Raw genomic sequence first — 14,547 nt, 5'->3', positions numbered from 1 at the left:
TCCCTGGAACTGTGAAAACTCATGAACTACCCCTGGGATGGTTATGTAAAGAAATATACACAGGGCACAGTTTTCAGCGTTGCTTATAAATATAATTTATTAATTGTTTTAAAAATTCTTTCTTACACTTTGTACAGTAAATAAACTTGACAGGGTGGGGTGGGGGGGGGGGGGGGGGGGGGGATGCGAGCATTTTCAAGGGTCATTCATGAAACGTGCCAAACCAGAGTGGACCACACCCTCACTATACAAACTGTACGAGTATAAATCAGTTTAACAAAATAAAATGCACTTACTAGCACTGCTCTAGTCATTGTTGTATAAAGAAAGCCAACTTTGCATAGTAGACACAGCTTTTACAAACATGTAGATGACTTAACAACGAACCACCCAAAACTGAAAATACAAATAGGTCTAACATGGTTGTCATTTAACGTTGTAAGAAAGTTTCTTGAGTGTTTGTTCTCAATACTGATGACATACTCTGGTATCCTACGTTCGATCCATGCTCTCTCATTCATCTTGCTGTGTGTTCCTTGAGCCTTGTTGAGCCTGAGGTTGGAGTTTTTTTTTTTTTATGAAAAGATGGCTTGGGTAATCATTTAAAAAGTCTCACAATATCTGTTCAAATGTGATTTCATTAAATTATCTAGAAAGCCTTTGACTCAAATATTTGATCTATTTGTTGTCATAGAGAAACACAAATAGAAACATCACAAAATTGCCAGCCACAAAGGCAACACATAAAGAAAACACAAATCAACACACCATTTTGAAATCCTATATTCCATACAGAGGGAATACTGCCACAAGGAATGTGAGAATGTGTCATTTCATTTGTGTCTTGATTTTTTTTCATGTCTAAACACTGATACTCTAGTGTTCGTAAAACTTGAGCATTAAATGGTTAATAATTTTTTCAAGCTGGATAATAATGAATGCTGAGCAGTGAAAGATTCATTTTGCAAATGATCTGACTTCTCATGTAGACAACAGTATTAGGAAAAAGCTGACACACACACGATTGTTGTCAATAATAGTCTGTTAAGCGGCAAGTGCTCCAATGCACTGTTGTTGTAAAACCAGGAGAAACGAATTCAAACCAACAAAAATTCCCAAATACACAACTATAGCTCACTGTAATAATGACAGAAACGTAGTCATAGGAAACAACTGGAAAAGGCCACTTCAATGTACTTGGTATACATATTCTGTATTTACATTTTCAAAATTACACAATTATATATGACTATGTAGGTTTCCTTTTATTCCACCAGGTGGCAGCAGTGAACCAAAAAACTCAGTTTTAATTAGATAAAACAGGAGAGCAATGAAGTACAAGTTAGATAACGTGATACAAAAAAATATGTTATTTAAAAAAATTAACATTAGTTATGCATAATAATAATAATAATAATAATAATAATAATTATAAGAAGAAGAATGCTCCTGGAGTTGAAAGTAAAAGAAACAGGAGTGGGAGTGGTACATATGCATATCCTTACGTGACTGGGTGAGGGACAGGGCAGACAATGGTTAGTGTGGGGGAGGATGGGTGATATCATATTTGGTTCTCTGACACAAAACCTGGACCCCCCAGGAGGTCCCAAACATGGCCCCTGGCTTCCTCTCTCCTCCCCGTCCTCCCCACCTAAATAGTTAGTTAGTTAGTTAGTAGCCTGCTTTTTCCAGGTCTCTCTTGGGTGGGGTGGGGAGGGGGGGGGGGGGTGTAGGTGGGGGGAATCATCCACATATTTGGACAGCAGCATAAATCGTTTCCATGGAAACTGTATTAAACAATCTGTACGTGAAGGCGCACATACAGCAAAAAGGCTATAGAAATACCTATAGAAAGAGCTATGATTTTTTTATTTTATTTTTAACCAATACTCTTGTTTCATATATGTCCACTTTGTTTTGTCAGTAAAAGATAATCACAGCACAATTCATAACATCATCAAGATAAGATAAGATATTTTTTTGTTCCTTCCCTCCTTGTTTGTCATCACAGTCTATGTGACCTGCGTGGTCTGGTGAATGTTCTTGTTTGTTTGCTAGAGGAGCTACACTCCACCCCCCTTCCTCCTCCTCCTCCTCGCCTATCGCTCTCTGTGTGTGGGAGGAGAGCCGTATGGCTCAAGCTCACCGCGCTGGCCCTTCTCTTTCCGCTCCGAGGTCATTATCACTGCTCCGTCGCCATGGGGACTAGGTTCTCATGGCGACCCATTTCCTCCAAGACGGCGGCCAGCTGGTTGAGGTTCCCGTCGGGGAAGTGCTGCGCCTCCCACAGGTCCAGGATCACGCCGGTCGGGCTCGACTTGGTGGCAAAGTAGTTCAGGTACCTGCCAGCAGAAACACACAGGTGGATAGGAGAGCGTATGAGTGAGTGAGTGGGATTTGATTGTGTGAGTGTGTGTATGCGCGTGTGTGTGTGTAAGTGTGTGTGTGTGTGTGTGTGTGTGTGTGTGTGTGAGTGAGTGCGAGTGCGAGTGTGTGTGTGTGTGTATGTGTGTATGTGTGTGTGTAAAAGAGATCTACAGTGGAGTGGACACGGGCTCAACTTGATGGCAAAGTCGATCAGGTACCGACGAGAGGGGAGAAAGTGGCAGACAGACGAATGGGACAGCGGTCGAGTGAACGTGTGGGATTTGTTTTGCGCTCTGTGTGTGTGTGTGTGTGTGTGTGTGTGTGTGCGTGTGCGTGTGTGTGGAGACAGCGAGATGGAGAGTGGAGCGGGCACATGCCAGAGGACTCAGCGCACGAGGCGCCGCGATCAATCAGGCCCGAGAACAACAGCCAGGCCCTCAGATGAGCGCGGCCAGCCCGGGCGCCGTGTGTGCGGAGCAGACTAAGTCCTCCATTCTCCCTTGATCAAAACACTTGTGACTCTAAGTTGACACGCAGCATGGCAACTCTATTTCCTAAGCCCTCCCTAATCAAATGAAGCTCCTTTTTAAGGGAGGCAAAACAGGAACAGGAACTGAATAAAAAAGACTTTTCTACCTATGAAGGACATTTCCTTTTGACGGCTCCTGCGTGGGCTGTGATGTTGGTCAGCATTAAAGGCACTGCATGTTTGAGGGTGGGGTTTCTCTCTTCCTCCTCCTCCTCATCTGTGCTGTGCCTTCATTTTGACCTCCTGATTATGCATGCCTGTCTTAGGAGACTGAGCTCAGGATGTCAGTCCTCCGCTCTCCCTCCCTTCCTTTCTCCCTCCCTCGCCCTCCCTCGCTCCCTCTCTCTCTGCAGGCTGTGATAAGGCTTCCCCTGCTGGGAGCTGAACTCAGTAGCTGCAAACAGAGCATGATTTTGCTCCATACAGTGGGAAAAGGGAGGTGAAAAGGCTAGCTTCAGCAGGACCCCATCTTCTCTTCCACACCTCGCTTTCTTTCTTTCTTTCTTTCTTTCTTTCTTTCTTTCTTTCTGTCTCTCTCTCGCTCTCTCCATCTCTTATCTACCCTCTTTCTCTTCTCTCTCTCACTGTTCAACCTCTCTCAACTCATTTAGCTATGTGCATATCAAATGTGACAGATGGGTTCTGCTTCCAGGATCTCACACTGCTGGGCTCTTTTCTTTCTCTGTGTGTGTGTGTGTGTGTGTGTGTGTGTGTGTGTGTGTCTGTGTGTCTGTGTGTCTGTGTGTCTGTGTGTCTGTGTGAGTGTTTGTTTTTCTCTCTAACTTTCTTTACAATTCTGGTGTTCACTTAGCCGTTATTCTCTTACTGTGTCTAGAGTGTCTCTGCTGGTGCCATGATTAATGTTGCTACACATGCGTATACGTTCTATATCTGCATGTGTTCGCATATTGTGCATGTGTGTAATACATCTGCATTTGTGTGCATATGTATTTATGTTTATGTACTTCTAAGTGGATATATTGTATCAGTATCAGAATAGCATACAGTACTGAACAATATATAAATACCAGTGTATCAATGGCTGTGTGCATGTGTGTATGTGTGTATGTGTGTGTGTGTGTGTGTGTGTGTGTGTGTGTGTGTGTGTTTGTGTCTACATGCTGACCTGTCCAAGTTGAGTTTGTACGCCAGCATCCTCCAGTCGTTGCCGCGGGTCTGTGGCGCGTCCAGGCTGCCGCAGAGCTTCTGGCGGATGGAGAGGGGGATGCGGAAGGCGTTGGGCCCCACTAGCGTGGTGATGCTGCTGGCCGGATCCATCAGCGAGGTGTCAATGCTCTGGGAGTCCTGCACGCCAAACACGACAACAAACACAGACACAGAGTCAGTGGTCCATTAAATGGAACTGGACCTTCACATGGGCAAGGGAGACTCTTCCAAGACTGTGGTGCTTTTCTGTGTTTTTTTTTCCCCCATAAAAGGATGGCCAGGATGTTGATCAAACAAACAAACAAACAAACAAACCCAAGAAAATGTCCAAGAAAACAAATCCGGAAAAGGACGCACAGCATGGCAGGACAGGCCACCCTCATCTGCTGTTACCATGGTGAAGGCCACGGCTGTCTCCAGCGATTTCAGCATGGGGAGCTTTTCTCGTCTCTCTCGCTCGCTCTCTCTCTCTCTCTCTCTCTCTCTCTCTCTCTCTCTCCTCAGCCTTCCTTTGGCATCCGCAGAGCAATTTTACCAATGCAAACTCCTCATCCATCTCTCAATGGGAGGGATAGCACCCCGCCCTCCCCCTGACAACACACACACACACACACTTCATCTGCAACGCCAGCTACGCCTGATTATAAATGTCTCCCTTAATGAATTCCAATAATAAACAAAGAGCCCATTATGGAACTCGCCTTTTCCCCCTGCCTTTAAGTGCCATAAGAGAGGCTTGAAACACTTCCGCTTCAAAACAAACCACACAGAGCCCAAGACAATACTGCAGCAGCGCTGCTCGCATAAACAGGATTATCAGTTAGTGAGGGGATGAACCGGTCCACTGAGGGTTTGAAGAGAAAAACATTATTGACACAGAGCCAAATACAATGAGCCAAAGCAGACTCTCTCTCGGAGATGGATTTTAAATGCAGTATATTGTTTTTTCCTTTTTTGTTGTTGTTTTTTTTTTTTCAAAACACATTTCTTAAAGAGGCCATTTTACTGCATGAAGTGAGAAGGGCTGGGGAAAGTTGCATTTCATTCAAATGATACACCCACAAATGTAATAACTTCCCGCAAATGTATTAAACCGCAAACAAAATACAAACCTGCACTTTTTGAACGTATTAATCCCACAAACGTAATAGCGCAAATGTTACGTTTGCAGGACGTTGTTATGCGTATGTTTGTAGAAAGGTCACATGTCATCAAATGTAATACATCACTAATACAGTGAAATTCTACCTGTTACATCAATTGTGAAAGTATGTTGTCACAAATCTTTACCATCTAATGAAACTTCCTCAAAATAAAATCCTTACAGTTCATTAAATATTTAGATTGAATGAGTGTTGTATGTCCAGATTAGTAGGGTTATAGTATATTCTAGTATTATTACTTGATAACATGCTGCATCTTTATCACACATTCCCACACATTAGCTACAACAATGTAACATTTTCCATAAAACACAGACACATTCCACAACCACACATTCCTCTCAATGTAGTGAGACAATAGTCCACCCAAACCCTCAAATCTAGTGAGGAGGACCTCATGCATGCATGGGTGCACACACATACAAACCAAACGCACAATAAGAATGCGTGGCCTCTAACTATCATCTCGACATAGCCTAACACACACAACACTCAATACAGACGTAATAACTTCATGCAAGGGAAATGAGTTACGACATTCGTGGAAGGCAACGGTTGTTACGTTTGTGAGAAGTTATTATGTTTGTGGGTGTAATGAGTACGACTCTATTGGTGGTATTACAGGTACATTTAGGAGCGAGGTCAGCTCGACCGGGGAGTAGATTAGTGTGAGTGGATTTAGGGGTGACGACCGCAGTGATGCTGAGGAGAGAGACCCGGCCCGGGCCTTCCTGTAACCAAGGAGCAGCTTGACAAACGGAGGTGTCTGTTTTACCTGATGGGGAGGGATGAGAGAGAGAGAGCAGACGGAGCCATGGGAACACTGTGAAATGGATGGGATTCCGATGCCTCGCACAGGAGCAAAATTTAAAACAGCGAAGGGAGCAGCAGCCGGTCAATAAGCAGAGATTATTTATTTATTTATCACTCCGAGTCCTTCTTTTACAATCCACAAGCTTTAATTAACCCCTGTGGAGACAGCGGACATCGGAAAGGGAGCTGATGGCTCACAATCAATAACGGAGAAGAATTCTTCCACTCAATGGGCCCAGGACACGACGGATCAAAGTGTGTTTCACCGACCCGCACACGGTGTTTTACACAGCAGCCCGCCGAGAGTTCACACCAGTGCAGCCAAACTGACTTTGAACAGCAATTCAGCAATTCAATCTTATAAAAATGAGGAGAAAAAAATAAAACTACCCACAATACCAATATATTCTATAGTTTCTTGGAGACCACTATGATACTGTCCAGATGTCCAGACTGTACTGATTTCCAGTTCTGACAACAAAGCATACAAAATGTACTCTCATGTACTATGTCTTTATTACTAAAGCTAGGGCTAATAGGTATACCTATATACTGTTAAAGCAAAGCCTAGCAAATTGGCCGTAGGAATTATTTCAAACATGAAGTCTACCTCGGACAGGGTGGTGTTGAGCTGAAAGATCTGGCCCTCGCCCTCCACCTGCCGGACACAGAGCTTACAGTCGAGCTCGGTGGTGGCGGCGCTGAAGCGCTCCAGGGTGAAGGTGCAATGCAGGGTCCGCTGGCAGCCGCTCCACACTTGGTAGAAGGGGATCTCCTGTAGGCCGTAAAGACACACACACACACACACAGGCACACACACACACACACACACACACACACAGAGACACACACACACAGAGACACACACACAAATGGAGAGAGGTTAAGGTATGGATTTGGAGAGACTCATTATATATAAGAAAGACAGAGGGAGGCTGCACATTAAAGAGACCTGTTTTCTCTTTCAAGTCTCCCTGATGCCAGGGCTGGTTCAGATGAGGACAGCCCTTGCCATAGATGCATCCACAGGGTTTATTAAGGGGGAATAAAACGTGGGAGCGTTCTGACAGCCAATTGGTCTTATCGCACATTCATACCCTGACTTTAGACATTCAGGAGTGAATATCAATCCCCAAAGGCCTCCTTCTGGGCCTCCCTGAGGGCAGGAAGAGCACCCCCTGGAGGCCTGAGGCCCTTTGGCCTCTGGAATTGAGATGCATACCTGGTACTTGGCCAGCAGCTTGCTCTTCCATTCTCCGTGGGGGATGTCGTGAACAGAGAGGCGGAGGTTGTGGGTGCTGTCCTTAAAGTTCAGCGTCTTTGGTTCGTCCAGCAGCTTCCCGCCGATCTGCTTCTCCATCTGCAGAACCTCCTGTGGGGCGGCCGGGTCGTGACAAAAACATCAAAGGCTGCTTTCTAGGTAAACCTGTGGAGGTTACTTGCTGTGTGCCTGGTTTGAGATGAGAGAGTTAGCCAGGGAAGCCATCTCTCAGCCTCTGCAACACTAGAGTCCAGACTGCGTTTGTGAAGTTTAATGTGATGGCAAGTCCAATTCAAGCATGATAGCAAAATAACAATGTCTGTAGTCTGTCTGTAGGTAAAATTCTTGTGTATGCAAGAAAATGTGTAGGTTGTGCCTTTTGACGCTAGTTGGATAGGTAAGCAATCTTTATGCTTCAAAAACACAGTAGCCTATACTGCACAAAATAAGGTTTGTGTAACACATTCAGATGTTGGCATCATCTGATGTTCAAATCCTGTCTAAGTAACACCATCTGACACTTATATGTAAGAAGAAATTGACAGCTAACTTCCTGTCTACCAGAGGAAGCATGAGTCACTGGCTGACCGTAACATTGTGCCTTGGTGAACACTTAAGATCCAGGCTAACTAATGGACAGCTCAGTAACAAAATGACTGTTCTCTGTTTAGTTCTATCAGGAGTGCCCTAATGCCCTTACTGCAGAGTTCCGTAACTACCCCTTAAGAAATACAGCTGATAGCACTAATCAAGTCCTTCAGGGAAATGTGAAACTCCGAACAGTAGTTCAGAGCGTGACTTAATGAGGGTGGATGAGAGTGAGAGAAGAGAAGGGGGCTCGCGGCCATGCTTGCTTGCCTTGAAGGCGTCTTGCGTGTCGTCCAGGCAGTACACTCGGATGTGGTACTCCAGCGCGGTGGAGGTGACGGGCCCGAAGATGGCCAGCTTCAGCCTCTTGGCGGTGGCCTTGCTGATGGACTGGCCCACCAGGCAGTAGGTGCCCAGGGTCTCGGTGAGGATGTGGCAGGACTCCTCGTCCATCTGGATGTAGCAGGGAGTGGTGAAGTTCTCCTCCCCCACCACCACCACCTCCTGAAGGGTGGAGACATGGCGTCAAGATTGAAGGGGTGGATAAACGGATCATTGCGCACAGTGAAGGAGATTAATTCGTGATGTAGGATGAAAGGATTTCAGGTTGGATTGGAGTTTATCTGAGGATGCAAGTCTGTATGACGGTGTGTGTGTGTGTGTGTGTGTGTGTGTGTATGTGTGTATGTGTGTGTGTGTGTGTGTGTGTCTGTGTGGGTGTGTGTGTGTCGGTATGGTATGTCTTTAACTGTGTATTGGACTGGTGAGTGCAGGCTTTACTTTGCGTGAGGATCACACACACGTGAGTGTGCCTAGGACAAAAGGATGTGGAGTTTATGACCTTGTGTGGGTATGTGGATGTTTTATGTGAGGATGCATGTCTGGAGAGCTGGCTTTACTCAGATTCCTGTCTTTGTGGTCTTAGAGTCTACTGCATGCGAGTGAATTTGGATGGCCCTGTTTGAGTGTGGCTGTGTGCGAGAAGCAAAAAGAGGGTGATCAAAAGATACAGAGAGATCTATGCTTCATGTATATACATATACACAGTGTGTGTGTGTGTGTGTGTGTGTGCGTGGGAGAGCACCGCCAGTGAAGATCTATAGCCCACCCAGGACTGACCCCTCTAATACGTCCCTGAGCCTGAGAGCCTGTTCCCGTTTCATTAGTGTCTGACGCTAGCAGACAGCAGCTCAAGCTGTGATGCTCCTGCTTTTATTATTTATAATCCCCACATTTATAATAATGCCCACACCATCATTCATTTCTGCCCTTTTATGAGTGTGTGTGGGGGGGGGGGTAGAGAAAGGAATTAAAAATACTTTACAGTAAGCTTGGTCATTTAACAGCCATTTTAAGAATGGTCATTAGCCCTCTTTACTAGTCTCTGGAGAGGGCTAGGATCAGGCTCTAGTCATTAAATGAGAGAATAGAAGGATGGGGGGGGGGGGGTAGAGGGAGAGGACGACAACAAGAGAAAGATAGAAGTAGCGAGAAAGACAGAGAGAAAGAGGGAGAGAGAGATAAAAGCATGGACAATGTTACAGAGGATTTATGAATGCTCTTGCAATTTCATCCAATTACCTCGATATCAGACATATTGTTTTTTCTGTAAATGCTCCTCTTTTTCCCCTTCCCTCGTTTCTTCCCAGACATGGAAGTAAAGGCAGCTCCCTGGTGTGCTTTTGAAAGCACGGGAGTTGAGAGCCCCCCCCCCCACCCCCTTCTTCCAGCCTCTTTAATGTCTCACGCAGTGGTCCCCCTGGTTTTTGCTCTTTTCCTGAGCACCAGCCACTCCAAACAAATGGTCAAATCAGCGATGAGGGAAAGGAAGAAAAACCTCATTAAAAGCCCACTAGCGCAGCGGTCGAGCCACCTCAACCGAGCCCTGCTGAATTTATTAGCATCTTAACGGCTCCGTGTGGGGAAAGGGGTTACTGAGACCATATGTTTCATATACAGTATATTGTATGTTTATGTATGGCTGTTGTATGATCATGGTCTGAGGCATAAATGTCAACATGTGGACGTGGATACGAAGATAATTTATACGGGAGGCTTCCAGAACACGCAGCGCCTTTTGCACTCGGCTAAAAATATGGGCAAACTGATTGTAACTGTCATCGGAGATAAGTTGGTGTGATGCAGAAATTACACCAGAGGCTTCACGGCTGAAATAAGAGCACCTCTATGTGTAACTAAATGTCAGAGCGATTTACACTGCAGCGGGTTGTATGGCTGGTGAAATAGGCCCATGCAGGGAAGATAAGGGCTTTCCATAACCAATTGCTACAGCGTAACATGACACAGTTGGGAGACAGCACAGGAAAGGTCCCGTCTCCGCATAACGGAGACAATCTCTGGGCTTCATGTCAGTAAGACGCAAGACACTGACATTCTCCGCACTCATTTTGATTTTGGTGGTGCTTGAAGATCTGAAAATGTTCCCTGAACATACCCCCCACTGCCCCCACTTCTCCTCCCCTCACACACACACACTCATACACAGACATGCACACACACGCACGCACGCACGCACACGCACGCACGTGCACACACGCACGCACGTACACACACACACACACACACCACCCCCTCACCATCTCCCCAGCACCACCACTTGGAATCTGATTAAATCCCCAAATAAGGTCAGGAGCGGTTGGTTGCTAAGCCAGCGGGAAACTGGCGGAGGGTCCCATGGAGACTCTCGGGGCACACTGCCAGCATTGGGCAGGAGCTATTTACGTCTGTTCATCACCAATTCACACCGGAGGAAGAGAAAAACACTCCTCTAATTGCACTTCTGACAGTCAGAGTCAGACTCCTCCAAACTCTGACAACACCAACCACTCTAAATATAGGCCGGGGCCTTGGATATTCAAAAGTTCTATTATGTATATTTTTCACCTCCCTCTCTTTTCCTACACATCAAACATAGCAAACAAGCAAACACAGCGAGTGAGTCATTCGTTCTCCCTTTTGAACTTTTCGTAGTCTTAGCGGTTCACACGAGGTGTGCATCTGATCTTCTGCAGTGGAGAAGCTGGGGGGGGGGGGGGGGGGGGGGGGGAGGTTAGGGATGGGGGCTGAAATCTAGGCTGACTGGGGGCGAGTAAGGGTGCGGTTCTGAGGGCCGTGGGCCCAAACCCATCCCTGCCCATCCCTGCCCGTCCCTGCCTGTCCCAGGCCCAGCCTCAACCTCAGCCTGCCCATCTCCTGTGGCACTCACGTGCCCTGCCCTGCCTCCTGCCATGCTCGCACGTGCCAGCCACATGCCCAATTAGCACAGGGGGGGCATCATGTTTCCACACGATAACAATGAGGCACAGGGCCCCCACCCCCTCAACCCCCGAGGGCTCGTCCCACCGCTGGGTAGGTAGCAGCACCTCAGGAGAGTCTTATCTCCAGCACAGATAGCTACCTCTGTCTCTGTCACTCGCACGCGGGTGCGCTGCCGAATGCACGACCAGCGGGCAGCCCCTGATATCGCCTTCTGCTGTGCGCTTGTGTGTGTGTGTGTGTGTGTGTGTGTGTGTGTGTGTGTGTGTGTGTCTGTTCGTGTGTGTCTGAGGTGGAACAGGATTCCTCTGAAGGGAATGTGATCACAACAGGGAAAAGAGGAGAAAGACAGAGAGGAGGAACAACGATGAAGGGAGGAGAGGGGAGGGGAGAGACGGAGAGGAAGAGAGAGGGAGGTGGGGAGGGTGACAGGGGTGGGAGAGGGAGCAAATTCCCCCAGATAACGGCTTTTCAAGCGTCCACCGGCGCCCTAATTGAGTTTCTGTTGGCTGTTTACAGAGCCCCAGCTGAGCGAGGCTAGTTTATTTTCCCTTCCCTGCCGCCACCGATAGTCAGGCTTATTTCTCAGCCGTATGCTTTTCCGCCCACTCGCTTTCCCTCCTTTATTTATTTATCTATCTATTTCTTTCTTTATTTACGAGCAAATTGCACCTAACACTTCTTCCTTGCTGTCTACAAGGCCGCCAAAACCAACCGCCTTCCAACATCTTGTCCTGTTTGACGAAAGACAACCAGCCCCCAAGGCAAAAGCCCTTTGCCTACCCACCCCACCACCATCCCTCCCCACTCCACCTCCCCTACCCTCCACCAACCACCCAGCCCAGGGACCCCCACAGTCAACCCTACCGGCCCCACCTCCCCTATCCTCCACCAACCACCCAGCCCAGGGACCCCCACAGTCGCCCCACCTCCCCTACCCTCCAGCCCAAACTCACCCACTATCCCCACACCATCCCCATCCTTCCCCAGCCCAGCTCCACTGCCCCCCTGGTGTGCTCACCTCCCACTGGCCCTGCTGCATCTGGCTGTTGAGCTGGATCTGCCAGTCCTCGCTGTTGGCCGCGGCGCAGTGGTGCATGGTGAGGATGACGGGCCGCGTCAGCAGGGCCCCCAGGGGCCCGCAGCTCACCACGGGGCTCAGGACCGTCTGCACATCCTCCACAGGGGGCCTGCCCAAAAACCAAGCAGCGGCGCACAGTTAGATGGTGTAGCGACAGCGACGTGATGGCACAACACGCTTTACAGCACATGTCAAAACAAAGGCAGGGCTGCAGAGAGATCTAAAGTTGTAGTTCTTTGAGTAATGTGCAGCTGTTGGGCTTTACTTGTCTACTGGATCTGTGTGTGTGTGTGTGTGTGTGTGTGTGTGTGTGTGTGTGTGTGTGTGTGTGAGAGAGAGAGAGAGACAAAAACAATTCTGATGTGTATATATCTGTTTCACTGTGATTTCATTAAGTGATGAGAGAGAAATAAGTTGAAGAGCTGTCTTGGGAATGCAGCGAGTCGGGATCAATACTCACGGGAGTTATTGCTCTATAAATGGCCCAGACGATGATTACACAAATGGTGCTCTTTTATTTTTTCATTTAAACCACAGTCTATGGTACAATTACACTACCCTGTGCCTGATCTAGTAATGTATAGTGTACATGTACTGTAAATATGGCATAGAAATTAGTCCCATAGAGTATATCTGGCCTTATTAGTATTATGCTGCAGTAAATCAGAGCTGTGGTAGATCAGTGGGACAGACTATTAGGCTACCCTGCTGAGCCAAGAGTCATGTTAATGTGTGAATATATGTTTGTGTGTGTGTGTACATGTGTGTGTGTGTGTGGACATGGTCATGTGTGTGTGTGGACATGTTCATGTGTGTGCGTGTGTGTGTGTGTGTGTGTGTGTGTGTGTGTGTGTGTGTGTGTGTGTGTGAGAGAGAGCAAGTGAGTACTGTGTGTTGTGGTGAGGTGCGTTGAGTTCACAGCACAGACCTCATGCTCTCCTTCCTCTGCACGGTGACATACATCTCGTAGACACGACCCTGGGGAACAGCTCCCGCTGGCACCAACAAGCTCACACCTGCACAACACACACCAGATGAAGGGAGAGAAGAAAGAGAGAGAGAGAGAGCGAGAGAGAGAGAGAGAGAGAGAGAGAGAGAGAGAGAGACAGGGGCAGACGTCAGTCAGACTGACCCAGAGTCAACATCTGTTTCTCAGACCCTACAAGGACACCAGCAGTGGGCAAGAGTCTGTCAATCAGTCAAAGACACAGAAAGGTGAACCAAGGAAAATCTACATTAGTCAGTCACCCGCAGTGAATACTACTCAAGCTGAGATGGACACCTTAAGTGGACATTAGTCTGTTCGTTCCAGACACTGGGGACGGACATCAGACAGCAGCTGGTCACCGGTGCATGGCGCCGCGCTGGACCGAGCAGGAGGTCGTCATTGTCACTGCAGCGGCCGCCTGTGTGTGTGTGTGTGTGTGTGTGTGTTCGCCACCACGCGCGCACACACACGCTTTTCTTTTCCGCCTGTGTGTGTGTGTGTTCGCCACCACGCGCGCACACACACACGCTATTCTCTCCGCCTGTGTGTGTGTGTTCGCCACCACGTGCACACACACGCTATTCTCTTCGCCTGTGTGTGTGTGTTTGCCACCACGCGCACACACACATACACACGCTATTCTCTCCAGGTGTGCCACTGCCTCCCTGCCTCCCATCTCTCAGCAGTCAGGCTGTCTCATTGATTCCTGGTGTCCCAGCACCTGCCTGTTCTACAGGGTGACATTTACTCTCCTGTCCTGCTGGGCAGCAAGGCACCAAAACCAAACACACCAGCAGCGATGGGAATGGGGAGTGGCGGTGAAAGGGGTAGGGGTGGAGTGGAGGGGAGGGGAGGAGGTTCGGCCAGCAGAAAGAGGCAACAGAAGGGCCACCTCAAAGGACCCCGCCGGTAAACACCACACCGGGGGTCAACAAACTGGACCCTTGAAGAGCCATGTTCTTCAGATTCAGTGTTGATTCCCCCCCCCACCACAACATGGAGTCAACTACTGTTTTATTTATGACCCGGGCTGGCTGTTACTATGGCATTCTAAACGGCGCTACGTCTACAAACAGTGGAAGGAGCCACGGGGGGCTCTTTGGAGGGATTCAGGTTGCCATGCGCACAGGAGTGCCACTCCCGCGGGCCCTCTTCTCTCCGGGTACGTCTTTGATGCTTAGGCCATTACTGATGTGTTCGCGATGAACAAGAAGGGGGCCGAGCAAATCAGGTGCGACAAGCCCGCTGTCAAAAGACGGAGCGCTGTGTTGAGGAGAGTCAGCGTAGACGTGCTGGTGTGGAGTTGGCGACAGT

General features: G+C 48.0%; 1 protein-coding gene across 2 annotated transcripts in view; it reads right to left on the bottom strand.

Annotated features, from left to right (window-relative positions):
* Positions 1-70: 70 nt before the first annotated feature.
* unc5ca (unc-5 netrin receptor Ca) overlaps positions 71-14,547 on the bottom strand; it is a 134,592-nt gene continuing 120,115 nt past the window's right edge. For both annotated transcript variants that reach the window (XM_031570529.2, XM_031570530.2), the window contains 7 exons: positions 13,174-13,261; positions 12,186-12,354; positions 8,159-8,392; positions 7,262-7,411; positions 6,650-6,814; positions 4,023-4,201; positions 71-2,342 (listed from right to left, as the gene is read on the bottom strand). In XM_031570529.2, the coding sequence (XP_031426389.1) occupies positions 2,183-2,342; positions 4,023-4,201; positions 6,650-6,814; positions 7,262-7,411; positions 8,159-8,392; positions 12,186-12,354; positions 13,174-13,261 (1,145 nt within the window). In that variant the 3' untranslated portion in view covers positions 71-2,182. The remainder of the gene's footprint in view (positions 2,343-4,022; positions 4,202-6,649; positions 6,815-7,261; positions 7,412-8,158; positions 8,393-12,185; positions 12,355-13,173; positions 13,262-14,547) is intronic.

Source organism: Clupea harengus, chromosome 7 (assembly GCF_900700415.2).
Source record: "Clupea harengus chromosome 7, Ch_v2.0.2, whole genome shotgun sequence".
Lineage (NCBI taxonomy): Eukaryota > Metazoa > Chordata > Actinopteri > Clupeiformes > Clupeidae > Clupea > Clupea harengus.
This window is presented reverse-complemented; position numbering and strand designations above follow the sequence as displayed.